The 12105-nt window shown below is 54.4% G+C and overlaps 1 protein-coding gene across 8 annotated transcripts in view; it reads right to left on the bottom strand.

The window, feature by feature from the left end:
- Nucleotides 1-12105, bottom strand: part of ANKS1A (ankyrin repeat and sterile alpha motif domain containing 1A) — a 180361-nt gene that overhangs the window by 10694 nt on the left and 157562 nt on the right. For all 8 annotated transcript variants that reach the window (XM_047860139.1, XM_047860138.1, XM_047860140.1 and 5 more), the window contains 3 exons: nt 2512-2610; nt 1545-1697; nt 1322-1429 (listed from right to left, as the gene is read on the bottom strand). In XM_047860139.1, the coding sequence (XP_047716095.1) occupies nt 1322-1429; nt 1545-1697; nt 2512-2610 (360 nt within the window). The remainder of the gene's footprint in view (nt 1-1321; nt 1430-1544; nt 1698-2511; nt 2611-12105) is intronic.

Here is a 12105-nt window from a genome sequence, read left to right as displayed (position 1 = left end):
TATTCAGCAAAGATGGAATCATCGGTCACAATTCACTGAAGATCTCTGGGGCCCGTGGCCAAATCCAAAGCTCTTTTTGAGAAAATACACAGGCTGCCAGTCAACACCCTGAGGCCCTGTCTCCTCAGGTCTTCATGACTGAATGTCACCTGTGCATTGGCTCCTCAGGGCGATCTCCTGTGTAACGCCCATGCCGTGAGGCTGCCGTCCGTGGGCTGAGGCTCTGAGGGCCCTGCTCGGGGCCCAGTGCTCGTCAGGGGCTCAGTCTCACAGGTCTGGGAACAGAGCCTGTCCCAGACCTCAGCGTGGGCCCTCAGAGTCCAACCTGCAGTCAGGGATTATCTGGCTTCAGCACAAAGCATCCATGAGGATTTTAAAACCACATGTTCTCAGGACACCTGGGTGGCTCTTGGTTTTGGCTCAGGTCATGATCCTAGGGACATGGGATCGAGCGCTTTGTCAGGCACTGCTCTGAGTGTGGAGCCTGCTTGAGATTCTCTCTCTCGGCCCCTCTCCTGCTTGTGCTCACATGGGCGTGCCCGCGAGCCCTTTCTTTCAGAATAAACAAACATTTAAAAATAAATAAAATCAGGGGCGCCTGGGTGGCTCAGTCGGTTAAGTATCTGACTTCACCTCAGGTCATGATCTCACTGTTCGTGAGTTCGAGCCGTTCATCGGGCTCTGTGCTGACAGCTCAGAGCCTGGAGCCTGCTTCAGATTCTGTGTCTTCCTCTCTCTCTGTCCTTCTTCCGCTTGTGCTCTCTCTCTCTCTCTCTCTCTCAAAATAAGTAAGTAAACATTAAAAACAATTTATTAAAAAAATAAATAAAACCACAGGTTCTCTAGCCCACCCCAGTGCAGGGATTTTCCTTCCAAAGACTTGGGGAGGGCACAGGTCCCGCTGTGGATTTCAAGCCTTGTTTCAGGTTCACGTCAGACTGCTGGAAAGGGGGCTCCTCCTGCCCCCTGCCTGCCCCACTGGCTCTGTCACCAGCAGCTGCTGGGATTTCGATATTTGCTTTGCTGCTTTTTCTAACATTTTACTTTCTACATATATTTAAACAGAACCCTTTATTATAGGCCCCGTCAAGCTTCTGATGTAGATGGGAGGCATGTAATTGATAAATGACCAGCCCAACAACTCCTGCTCTGTGCTCCTTGGGCCCAGGGGCAGAACTGGTCCAACAACAAGAGGGGAAGGATCGTTCACTCCTCTACTATAGAGATCAGAGTGTCTCTAAAGAATCTCTCAAGAATTTTCTTTAATTCCTAGCAATATGAAGAACACCCACCGATCCCTTTCCACCCCTCCCCAACTCACTCTCAGCTGGGAAAACCGCGGGGGCTTCTGGGGTGGCTCCTCATAGGGCCTGTCTGCGAGGGAGGCGATGATGCGCTTGCGATGGCCGAGCAGGTGGACTTTCAGGACCTGGGCAGCAGGGGTGAGAGGAGGGGTCAGGCCACACCTGCGCCCGCAGCTCTCCTCCCAGCCCCAGGCCGCACCCTCGGGGGTCAGGCCCAGCCTGAGCAGAGGCTGCACTCACGTTGACAAGCTCCAGTTCCCAGAGGTTTTTCACAGTGTCAATGGAACTGTAGCCACTCGACAGGAAGGAATGAACGTAGTCCTGCAGACCGAGGGAGTCCAGCCAGGAGGGCACTGATGGGGGGCTGTTGCCGTCATAGCCCAGAGCTTTCACCTGTGGGGCAAGAAGGGGCAGTAGGACTGACATCTCAGCACTCATGGGACAGAAGTCCAGAGGACCAGAGTCTCCTCCCTTCACACAGCCCTTTGTACCACTGCTCTGGTCCCGGCTCCCCCATCTGGCGTCACCGGAGCATTCCAGGGTTGGGGAAGACGGCCCTAGTGGGTACAGCTCGATGGGAGAAAGGTTTGCAGAGGGGTTCCCACTGAGCTATGACAAGGTCACAGACTTGGTGGGACAACACGGTATGTTCCTGTGAAGTAGGCACTGGCCCCACTGCTGGGACTTGTTCATGCTTCCCCAGCTCTGGGTACCCTGGACTTAGCACCACCATAGTCGAGGGGGAGAGGCTTGGGCCTACCAGCCCCTGGCTCCCCCAGGGAAAAACTGCCTCCCCTGCCGCCCTGAGCACCTCTCTGCCTTTCCTGGGGAGGGGCTGACGTCAGGGGTCGGTGCCGGCTGGCCTGGTCTCCGGTGAGTCAGGAAAGACCCCAAGAGGCTCCAGGTGACAGGCCAAACCTGTGGGTACCAGCTCCTGTGCTGGGCAGGGGTCTGGAGCCTCCCCCCAGAGCCTGTACCGGGTCCCCAACTGTCCTTAGTCTCTGCTGACTCTCCGGGCCCCGGGATTTGGCAAGAAAGTAAACAGGCCTCTGTGCTGCCTGCCGTGTCCCTCGGAATGAGAGACAGACAGCTTGTGGCGATCTGCATGCCCTGGAGCCAAGCTCCTTCCCTATTCTGGGTCCAGGTGGCGTCGGGGACAGGGCCCTGTCTCGGCACAGGCTGAGGCCACCGAGCTGTCAGCAGTCACCTTGGGCAGGGACCGTGCCGCCTGGAGCAGCTTCCGCCGGTGCTGTGGGTCACTGATGCCAATCTCCCGCAGGTCTTGCTCTTCCATCACGTTAGGCCCCTGGAAGCAGAAGAGGTTCACGTGAGCGCCCTCGTGAACGGGTGGCTGACGGCAGCCTTGCGTGGCCCCTCCTCTAGCACGAGCGCTGAGAGGGACGGAGACCCGGAGCTCCCCAGGGAGGCCGGGCCAGGCAGCAAGAGTCTTGTGTAGGCAGGAGTCTGAGGTGCACAGCACACAAGTCTGCCCAGACGGCCCACTCCTGCCCGAGCAGCCCCCCGGTGGGCCGGGCAGCGCCAGGGCTCCGAATGTGCACAGGGCAGTGACGCGGGCCACAGCCGAACCCGGGGCGGGGTCCGGCATGTCCAGGTCCAGGCACAGCCCTGGCCCCGCTCTGTGTCCACACGCTTCTCAGGGGCGGGTTCCACAACCATCCGAGGTGAAGGGCGGGTGGACCAGCCCAAGCTTCCTCACAGACATGCTTTCCTAACTCGAAGGCTGCGACAGCCACGTCAGGTGGTCAGCCAAGGAACCAGCCTCAACCCAGGGAGGAGAGGAGTGTCAAAGCGGAGAGATGTCAGAGAAAGTCTTCTGGCCCCGGGAGCTGGGGGGGTGCCAGAGTTGGGCCATGAACCTGACCCCTGACGGGGAGGAGAGGGAGGTCTGGCGCTCACTGTGCACTTGCCTGCTAGATGACAGGCCCCAGAGCTTGTGACCCGGACACACCAGTTCACACTCACGCCCCTGTGCGGTGGATCCTTTTCATCCTCGTGTTAAGGATGCAGAAAAGGAGGCGGGGAGGTCAGGAACTTGCCGAGGCCACACATCTGGTGGTGGGGCTAAGACCTGGCTGCTCCCTGTCCCCAACTTCTATGATGAGGCTTTATGCCTCACAGTAGCGTCATCAGGTAAGTTTTTTCAGATTATGATCCATGAAAACTCACGCGTTCTGCCCCACCTTCAGCCACAGCACCCCCGCCCCCCCAACACAGAGGCAACTGGTACCACTCTTCTGGATGTCCCTCTGAGGCCAGTTTCCTTCTCTCACAAACGGAGTTCTTGTACATCTTGTTCAACACCTTGCTCTTACTACTTGATATACAGGCATACCTCAGAGATCTCATGTGTTTGGTTGCAGACCACAGCAATAAAGTGAGTAAAGTGAATTTTTTGGTTTCTCAGGGCATACCAAAGTTATGTTTACTATGCTATATCGTCTATTAGGTATACAATAGCATTCTGTCTAAAAAACGTACATACCTTAATTACAAAGAACTGCTAAAAAAAAATGTTAACCATCATCTGAGCTTTCAGTGAATTACAATCGCTGATCACAGATCACCGTAAAATAGTAATAAAGAGAAATTTGGAATATTGCAAGAATTGCCAAAATACGACACAGACACACCAAGTGAGCAAATGCTGTTGGAAACATGGCGCTGACAGATTTGATCGACGCAGGGTTACCACAAACCTTCTTCCGTTTGTAAAAAATGCAGGATCTTCCAAGTGCAATAAAGCGGAGCACAAAACGAGGTACGTTTTACAGGTATACAGGAGATTGCTTCACATCAGGATATTTAGACCTGCCTCTTTTTTTAAAAGCCGCATGATCATCCAGGTTAGGGACATATTATAAATTATTTAACTAGGTCCCTGCTGCACGATGACTATTTCCAATTCCAGCTTTTACAAATAGTACGGCATGAATACCCCCATATATGCATCATTTCTGGGATAGTTATCAAGAGAGACTGCTTGGTCAAAGGGTATGTGTGTTTGGAAGTCTAACACACATTTATACTCCCATCAATGACACGAGTGCTAGATTTGTCACACTGTCAGCAACAATTGCAGAGAAATGGCTTATCACGGCACACTTCCTATTGTAAAAGCATCTCACTCACAGGGGAAGCTCCAGCACCTTTTCAGGTTTTGTCAAGTATTTATTTTTATTTTTTACTTGAGCGAGAGAGAGCACGTGTGCGTGTGCGAGCGGGAGAGAGAGAAAGAGAATCTTAAGCAGGTTCCCTGCTCAGGGCGGAGCCCGATGTAGGGCTTGATTCCACGACGCTGGGATCATGACCTGAGCTGAAACAAATGGCTGGATGCCCAGCCAGCCGAGCCACCCTAGGCGCTCCTTATCTATCAGGTATTTACATTGTGATTCCTGCCCCACTCCATGTTCTACAGGCTTTAGACTTGGTGACCCATTTAATAAAAGGGACTATCGTTACCCCCACTTTACAGCTCAGGAGGCTGAGCCTAGAGAGCATGAACAACTTGCAGGGTCACACATATGTAAGCATGGAGCCGGGATTCAGCCCAGCTGTCTTGTCCATACACTCTGGGGCCACATGTGTGGGGGACATCCATAGCTCCTTTTCCAGCAATTATCCCTTTATATCTTTGGGTGTTTATCTCTGGAGGTACTGATCTTTTCTGTACTTGATTTGTAGAAATACATTAAAAACTAAGGAAATCAGGGCATCTGAATGGCTTAGTCGGTTAAGCATCCTACCTGGACTCAGGTCATAATCTCACGGTTCGTGGGTTCAAGCCCTACGTTGGGCTCTGTGCTGACAGTGTGGAGCCTGCTTGGGATTCTCTCTCTCCTCTCTCTCTGCCCCTCCCTGATAAGCGCTTTTTCTCTCTCAAAAATAAATAAATAAAAGCAAGGAAATTAACCTATTATCTGGAAATAGTTAGACATTCGTTTTTTCCAGTTTGTCACTTCTCTTTTGACTTTCATGTTGGCTTTGTTCGTGCAGAAATCTATTGGTCTGTACCTATATCCCGTAGAGCTTCTCTTAGTTCTGTCAGGCTGAGAAAGACCTCCCCTCTTCAAGATTTTTAAAAACAATTCTTGCATATTTTCTTCCTGTAATTTTAGTTTCATTTTTACCAGGGCGCCTGGGTGGCGCAGTCGGTTAAGCGTCCGACTTCAGCCAGGTCACGATCTCGCGGTCTGTGAGTTCGAGCTCCGCGTCGGGCTCTGGGCTGATGGCTCAGAGCCTGGAGCCTGTTTCCGATTCTGTGTCTCCCTCTCTCTCTGCCCCTCCCCCGTTCATGCTCTGTCTCTCTCTGTCCCAAAAAAATAAATATACGTTGAAAAAAAAATTAGTTTCATTTTTACCATTAAATCTTTAATCTACAATTTTTTTTTAAGTGAAGTTCAAGAGTCAGGATTCAGTTATTTTTTTTCCTAGGCAGCAAGCTGTCTATTTCTTGAATGAACTATCTTTTCTCTACCAATCTGAAGTGACCTCTGCTGTGTCCTAAATTTGTGTGTTTCTGGGACTCTTTCTGGACTTTCTATTTCTATTTAAGCAAGTCGGGCCAGCGCATGCAGACCCTCGCGCCTGGCGGTCTCGCCTTTGTGCCTGAGCCACGGTGCATGTTGGCACAGTAGCCCCCCCGGAGCCCGTGCATGGTGACAAAAACCTTTGCCCCGCAGAGGACCCCTTCCAAGGCTCAAGAGAGCCCAGGGAGAGAGCTCTGAAGCCAGACCGGAAGCTCTCCTGCTCGGGCTGCAGACAGAACACACCCCTTCGCAGGGGCACCAGGGAGGCGTGGGCCTGTAGAAGGCTCTGTGCGACAAGGGTACCACTCTCTCCAGGTCTGAGGCCAGTTCCTGAGTCACCCCAAAGTCAGGAGTCACCACCCTGAGTTCCTGCAGTCCCTCTGGGCCCACATCTACGGTGTGCTGACGGGAAAGGCAGAGAGAGGTGGCCTCTTGCCCAGACTCTGCCTGACGATGAGTCCTCACCTGGTGAGGACACGCACTGGACTGACCGGGGCACCTCAGAGATGACAGCACTTCAGGGAGTTTCTGAAATCCTACCGTATCCCCAGCATTTACTCATAACCCTTCACACGCTTTTAGGGCAACATTAAAGCTGAACTGAAGGCTGACAACCGGGAAAACCGGGTCCAGCTGGAGACAGGGCCTTCATTAACCTGTCAAGAGGACTAGGGGGCTGTATGCGGCAGTGAGAAGAAAGAGGCAGAGGTAAACCAAACCAAAGTAAAGGATGTGACGGAAAATCAAAGCAGGTAGTTGCCAGAGCATGTCCAGGGTGCAGGCAGGGTCTCCTCATTTCCTGCACGTGCCACACCTACATCCTCTCGGATTAGTCTGCGTGGTGACTACGAGGTGTTACAAATCCTCAAAGGCAAGAAACATCCTGGAAGTTTCCACACCCTCTTTACTAAAGGGAGGAAGGGACCACTGCCTTTTGGAACCATCTTCACAAGAAGGGCTGTGGGGGAAAAGAGACTTTTTACTTTACCTTCTATCACGTTAATGTTTATACCGAGGGCTGCTATCTTCCAGGCCCTGTTGCGAGCCAGCAATTAGGGAGCTAAGAAAGCAGAACAGCTCATTGGCCTAAGCATTTCAGTTAATAGAGATTTCTTAGATTTTATTTTTTATATGTTTGTTTATTTTTGAGAGAGGGAGAGAGAGAGAGCGTGCGTGTGAGCAGGGGAGGGGCAGAGAGAGGGAGACAGAGAATTCCAGGCAGACGCCGCACTATCAGCACAGAGCCCGATTCGGGACTCGAACTCACAAACCGGACCTGAACCGAAATCAAGAGTTGGATGCTTAACTGACTGAGCCATCCAAGTGCCGCAGTTTTCTTAGGTTTGAAAAAGTTTCTAATTCTAGGAGAAATCTGAAACATGTAACTAGTCGACACTCAGCCTGACTGGGTTCAGTCCCTGAGGAAGGGAGGACAGGAGGACAGAGGAGGGACAGAGTACCAGTGCCTCCCCGTCCAGGGCTCTGCTTCAGCCATTCCCTGTCCTGTTCCTCCCTCCTCGCAACCAGCTGGCAGGCGTTGACTACGGCTCCTCACTTTACAGGCCAGGAACCAGGTTTCACGGCCAGTGGCGGTGCCAGGATCCCACCTTCTTGGCCACATCCTGCTCTCTACACATCCAGGGAAGAGGGCAGCAAGAAGCGGTCGTCAGGGTCACTATGCACAGTAAGTGCACCTTCTGCTGGTCTTTGTGGGGGAGGTGACATGAAGAGATGCCAGTGAACCCGAGTCCTGACCACGTCCTGGCACTGTGCGGGGACTTTGCCTTCATCGCTTGAAAAAAGCTGCCCAAAAACCTTTGAGATAGGAACTGCCCACATTGCACAAAGAAACTGAGGCTCAGAGAGCAGGAGTGACATATGCGAGGTCACGGAGCTTGTGAGCTGCAGAAGGACAGTTAAACGTCCCTCTGATGAACTCCAAAGTCACGCGCCAGGCTCCTTCTACTTGTTTAGGGAGGTGGGCTCTGTTGAAGACAAAGCAAAGCGTGGAAGGTACCTACCAGCAGCAGCAGGGAAGCCGTCCCAGGGCTGGGGACGCTCGGGCTCTGGAACTAGGGTCCCTACATAGAACTTCCCTCCCGCCTCCCTGCCCTCCACCTCCGGGGCCGGGGCAGTGCTTCCACCTGTATGGAATCCCAACTCTTAGCGCTGCGTGGGCTCCTAGAAGTGGGTGAGGGGAAGGCCTGCCGAGGCCTCACAGTGAAGGAGAAGCAGGGTCAGGATGTGGCCCAGGCCTCTGCGTACACAGCCTAGCCCTGGGCCCAGGAACAGGCTGACTCAGGGAGAGGCCGGCCCATCAGAGCTCAGCTGGGGCAAGCGTGCCCCTGGACTGACTTGCACAATCATACACCATCATTCCTGGGTGTCCTTCCCTGACAAGGCACAAACGAGGAGCCGTGCCTATTGTGGCGGTACTTTCACTCTCCTTCAGCTCAATCTATTTGAAAGGCCTCTCCTTCCTACCAGTATCCGTCACTGGGCTCACCAATGGGCGCAGAAGATGGCACTTTCAACAGGGGCGCTCGGTGCTAAGCGGGGTCTCCAAGGCCCAGATCCTGCGCGTAGCTCAGTGGATGTGTGGACAGAGGGGAAGACAGGGGCCATGGGAAGGGAAGGAGCACGGACAGCAGGAACTGCCTCTGGGAGTCGTGGGGAGAGTCCTGGTGGAGGCGGAGGAGAGGGCTGTTGCAGGGCCCCAGTCCTTTCTCTCTAGCTTTCTCTGGCCCTCCAGGGGTCTCTGATTATCTTCAGAGTCTTCCTGACCATATGACTTCAGGAGAAGGAAAGATCCTTTTGCATCCTGAGAGGTATCACACTTGTCAATATTTTGCTGGAATTTTAACTGCCGGGCATGTCTTCATTCAACAAATAGTGGAAAAGACCTAAGAAGGGAACATTTGGAGTGTGGCACATTGGAGTGGACGCTTCTCAGCCAAAGGGAAAAACACTGAGCTGCTGGCTGAGGGTCCTGAGGCTGTTACGGGCCAGAGGTGCCTGTCTCACTCACGGCTTTGCCACCACCCGCATCTAGGGCAATGCCTGGCATGTTGTCCGCGCATAATAAAAATCTGTTGAATGACTAAGGATACTTTGGAGGCAACAACACAGATCTAAAAAGAAGAGGCTGAACAGCCAAAACCAGTGCTGCTGACTCCATGATTGTGGTCTTTTGGAGTCCTCTGCGAGGGAAGAGGATGAGGTCTGGGGAGAGGTGGGGACGTGCTTAGGTGGGGAAGAGGAGCCCCAGGGACGTATGAGCTGGGGGGGAACGATGGCGGGGTCCAGAGGGAGTTTCACAGGGAGGTGGGAAGAGGGCAGAGAAGTGGGTCAAGAGCTCCCCAACTGAGGGAACAACACAGGTACAGGCAGCTGTGACAAAAGCCACCCTGCCTGGGAGCAGAGAGAAGTTCCAGGAGATGGAAGTGGGAAGGTGGGCCTGGGCTGGAGGGCTGTGCCAGGGAGTTAGCTGGTCCTGCTCAGGGCAGAGGGAAGCTATCCTTTTCGTCACAAGGAAGCTGAGGTTCAGCAAAGGACTGACTTGCCTGAGGTCACATAGCCTTGTCCCTGCCATATTCAGGTTACAGAGCTGCCTCTTTCCCAGCTCAGAGAAGAACCAAAGCGGAGAGAGGGCAGTCATTTGAACTTCACCCTATTTGAACACCCTTCCTGACTTGTTTCCAGGCATACAGGGCTCAGCATGCCCCTGGCAAAGGGTCTGAGGATGCAGAGGTGCGAGCCCGGCTTACTGGAGGGGGGCCTGGGAAGCTGATGCCAGACCTGAGGATCAACGATTTACAGAAGCCCCAGCCCATGCCCGTCATGAAGGCATGGCATGGTGCTCTGCCCCCCTCCTGAGGCACAGGGTAGCACTCAGGGCAAGAAAGGGGGTCTGCCACCAGCAAGCCCCGACAGGTGGGAGGTGAGGCTCTAGCCTAGGCCCATCGCTGAGACGCAAGGTCAAGGGATGGTTCAGTCCCTCCTCAAGGCAGACAAGCCCTCAGCACGGAGGCGCTGGGCGGACCCCTGGCACCTGTTCTGGTCATTGTTTTGCTGGGGCCCTGATTCCGTGGCAGACCGTGAGGTCAGCCGGGCTCTCCGGGGGCTGCCATACCCGCTCCCCCTCCTGTCAGCTGGGGATCCAGGACCCAGCAGTTCGAGCAGTTTAAGTCCCTGAAGCACGAACACTGCAAATTCTCCACCACGCTCAAGCTCAGCCCTTGCCCTCTCAGGAGGGCAGGGCCCACAGGCAGCCTGGGGGGGAAGCCCAGACTGGTGTAGCCGTGGCGAGCAACAAAGCCCTGCACCTCCTACTCACTTTCTGCCCCCCTCCCAAAGATCCTTCCCGCTGTCCCCTGCCAGGCCCCTCGGGCCTCAGACTGCTTGGGTCTGCTCGCCCCCTCTCGCTCCTGGTCCACCTGTGCAGGTACCCGTGTGCTTACTTAGTACAACCCCAGCCTCAGAAGACAGGCCTGACTTAGACCAGGGCCCCGTGTTCAGCAACCTGCGCCCCAGGTGACCGTGCCCGGAACGGCTCCATCGCTGTGGCCGGTACGTGTCCTGGGAACCGCCAAAGCCTGCCTGCGGCAGAGAAGCCAAAGTGCCCAGTGGCGGGTTAAATCACGGGGCGCCCATGTACTGGAGCGTGTGCAGTCACTGCAGCTGGTCACGAGAGTCCGCTAAATGTCACAGGGAAAGGTGTGCGTGCAACACAGGAGTATGTGAGAAAGCAGGCTTGGTGACAGTGCACCTGGGCATCCACCTCTGGGCCCAGTGACGACCAAACGTCCACCCCTCTGGGATCCGGCCCCCACTCAAACAAAGGCGGGTATGGTCTGGTGGAAGAGGGTCTCCTGGGCAGAGCGGTGCTGGACTGGCCTCCCAAGAAGGTTTATCATTGCCCCTAAGTGATTTCCAGACTTTCTGCCTGGCCCGCCCCTCAGGCCTCATTTCTGCATTCAGCGTGGCCGCTTTCATCTCAGACATTCACCGTTTCTGGGGCTGAGGACTTTCCGTGTGCCAGCTACCACATGCAAGGCAGCTGTGGCATAAAGGAGTAAGAACCCGTTGGAGTAAGAACTGAGTTCAAATCCCGACTGCGCTGCTCCAGGTTCTTAGAAAGTTAGAACCTTGTAAATTGGATCAAGCCCTCCTGCTTCGCAGGTTAAATAACGAATCCCATGGTGCTGAGCGCTCAGGGACCAGGTGCTCAACGAGTCTCGTGTTTCTCTGTTCGCCTCTGTCTGGCCCGGCCCCGCTGCCTCCCGACTGGGGCTGTGTCACATCACTTCCCAAACGGGCACCTTCCCCCAGCTCCATACCCTCAGCAACAAGAGCGGCCCAGCCCTGACCCACACCCGCCACTCTCCTGGTCACCCCCTGCCCCCTGCAGCACAGACCTGCCCTCACCCGGAGAGACAGAACTTGAAGGTGACAAATGCAACCAGTTCTACAGAAGATGAGGAAGAAGCACAAATGTTACCAAGTCCCGTTTCTGAAGCCAGAGGCCCCTCCGCCCGCCAACTTCAGAAGGGTCCTCAAGGCTGGGGCAACAGCACAAGAGTCCGGGACTCGCCTCCCAGTTGCACGGAAACAACACCCCTATGCCCCCTGTCCTCCCGAGCCGGTTCTCAGTGTTCCCATTCTCCCTGTACCAGCACAGCATCCTTCCATCCATCTGCTGCCCGCTGCCCCTGGACACCTGAGCCTTATCTGAGGTCAAGGTGCTTCATTCATCCCCCAAATAAACAGCGTAAGTTACCCAGGCCCAAGTCAGCCTGGGGTCAAAGGGCTCGGTCCCAAGACCACCCAGAGCAAGCTTTACGTCTTCGTGGGTCTGAGGACAAGGCCAATCTGATTCCCACAGAGCCCGGTTGCCACCTGGCCTCCACTGCAGAGAAAATGCCGCCTTGCTGTCTTACATTCTTATGTTTGTAGTTGGTCTCAGTCGCTGTTACGTGTCACCACAGGTAACAGTGTGTCCCCTTCACAGCTTATGCCCCCATGAAGTAGGCAGAAAAGTGAGACGCCATGGGACAGGGGGACATATGGGGGCGCAGAACAACCTGCCCAAAATCTTATGAGGGGACCTGGAGGGAAACCCACATCTCCCAACTCCCTAATTCCCTCTGCAAGTAAGTAGAACCTCAACTTTTCTCTTGAGCCATTGCCCCCCAGTTCACCTAAGTGTGGCCTCAGCAAGCTGCTCAACTTCACTGAGAACACGAGGCAGGGAT

The sequence above is a fragment of the Prionailurus viverrinus genome, chromosome B2 (assembly GCF_022837055.1).
Source record: "Prionailurus viverrinus isolate Anna chromosome B2, UM_Priviv_1.0, whole genome shotgun sequence".
NCBI classification, from domain to species: Eukaryota; Metazoa; Chordata; class Mammalia; order Carnivora; family Felidae; genus Prionailurus; species Prionailurus viverrinus.
This window is presented reverse-complemented; position numbering and strand designations above follow the sequence as displayed.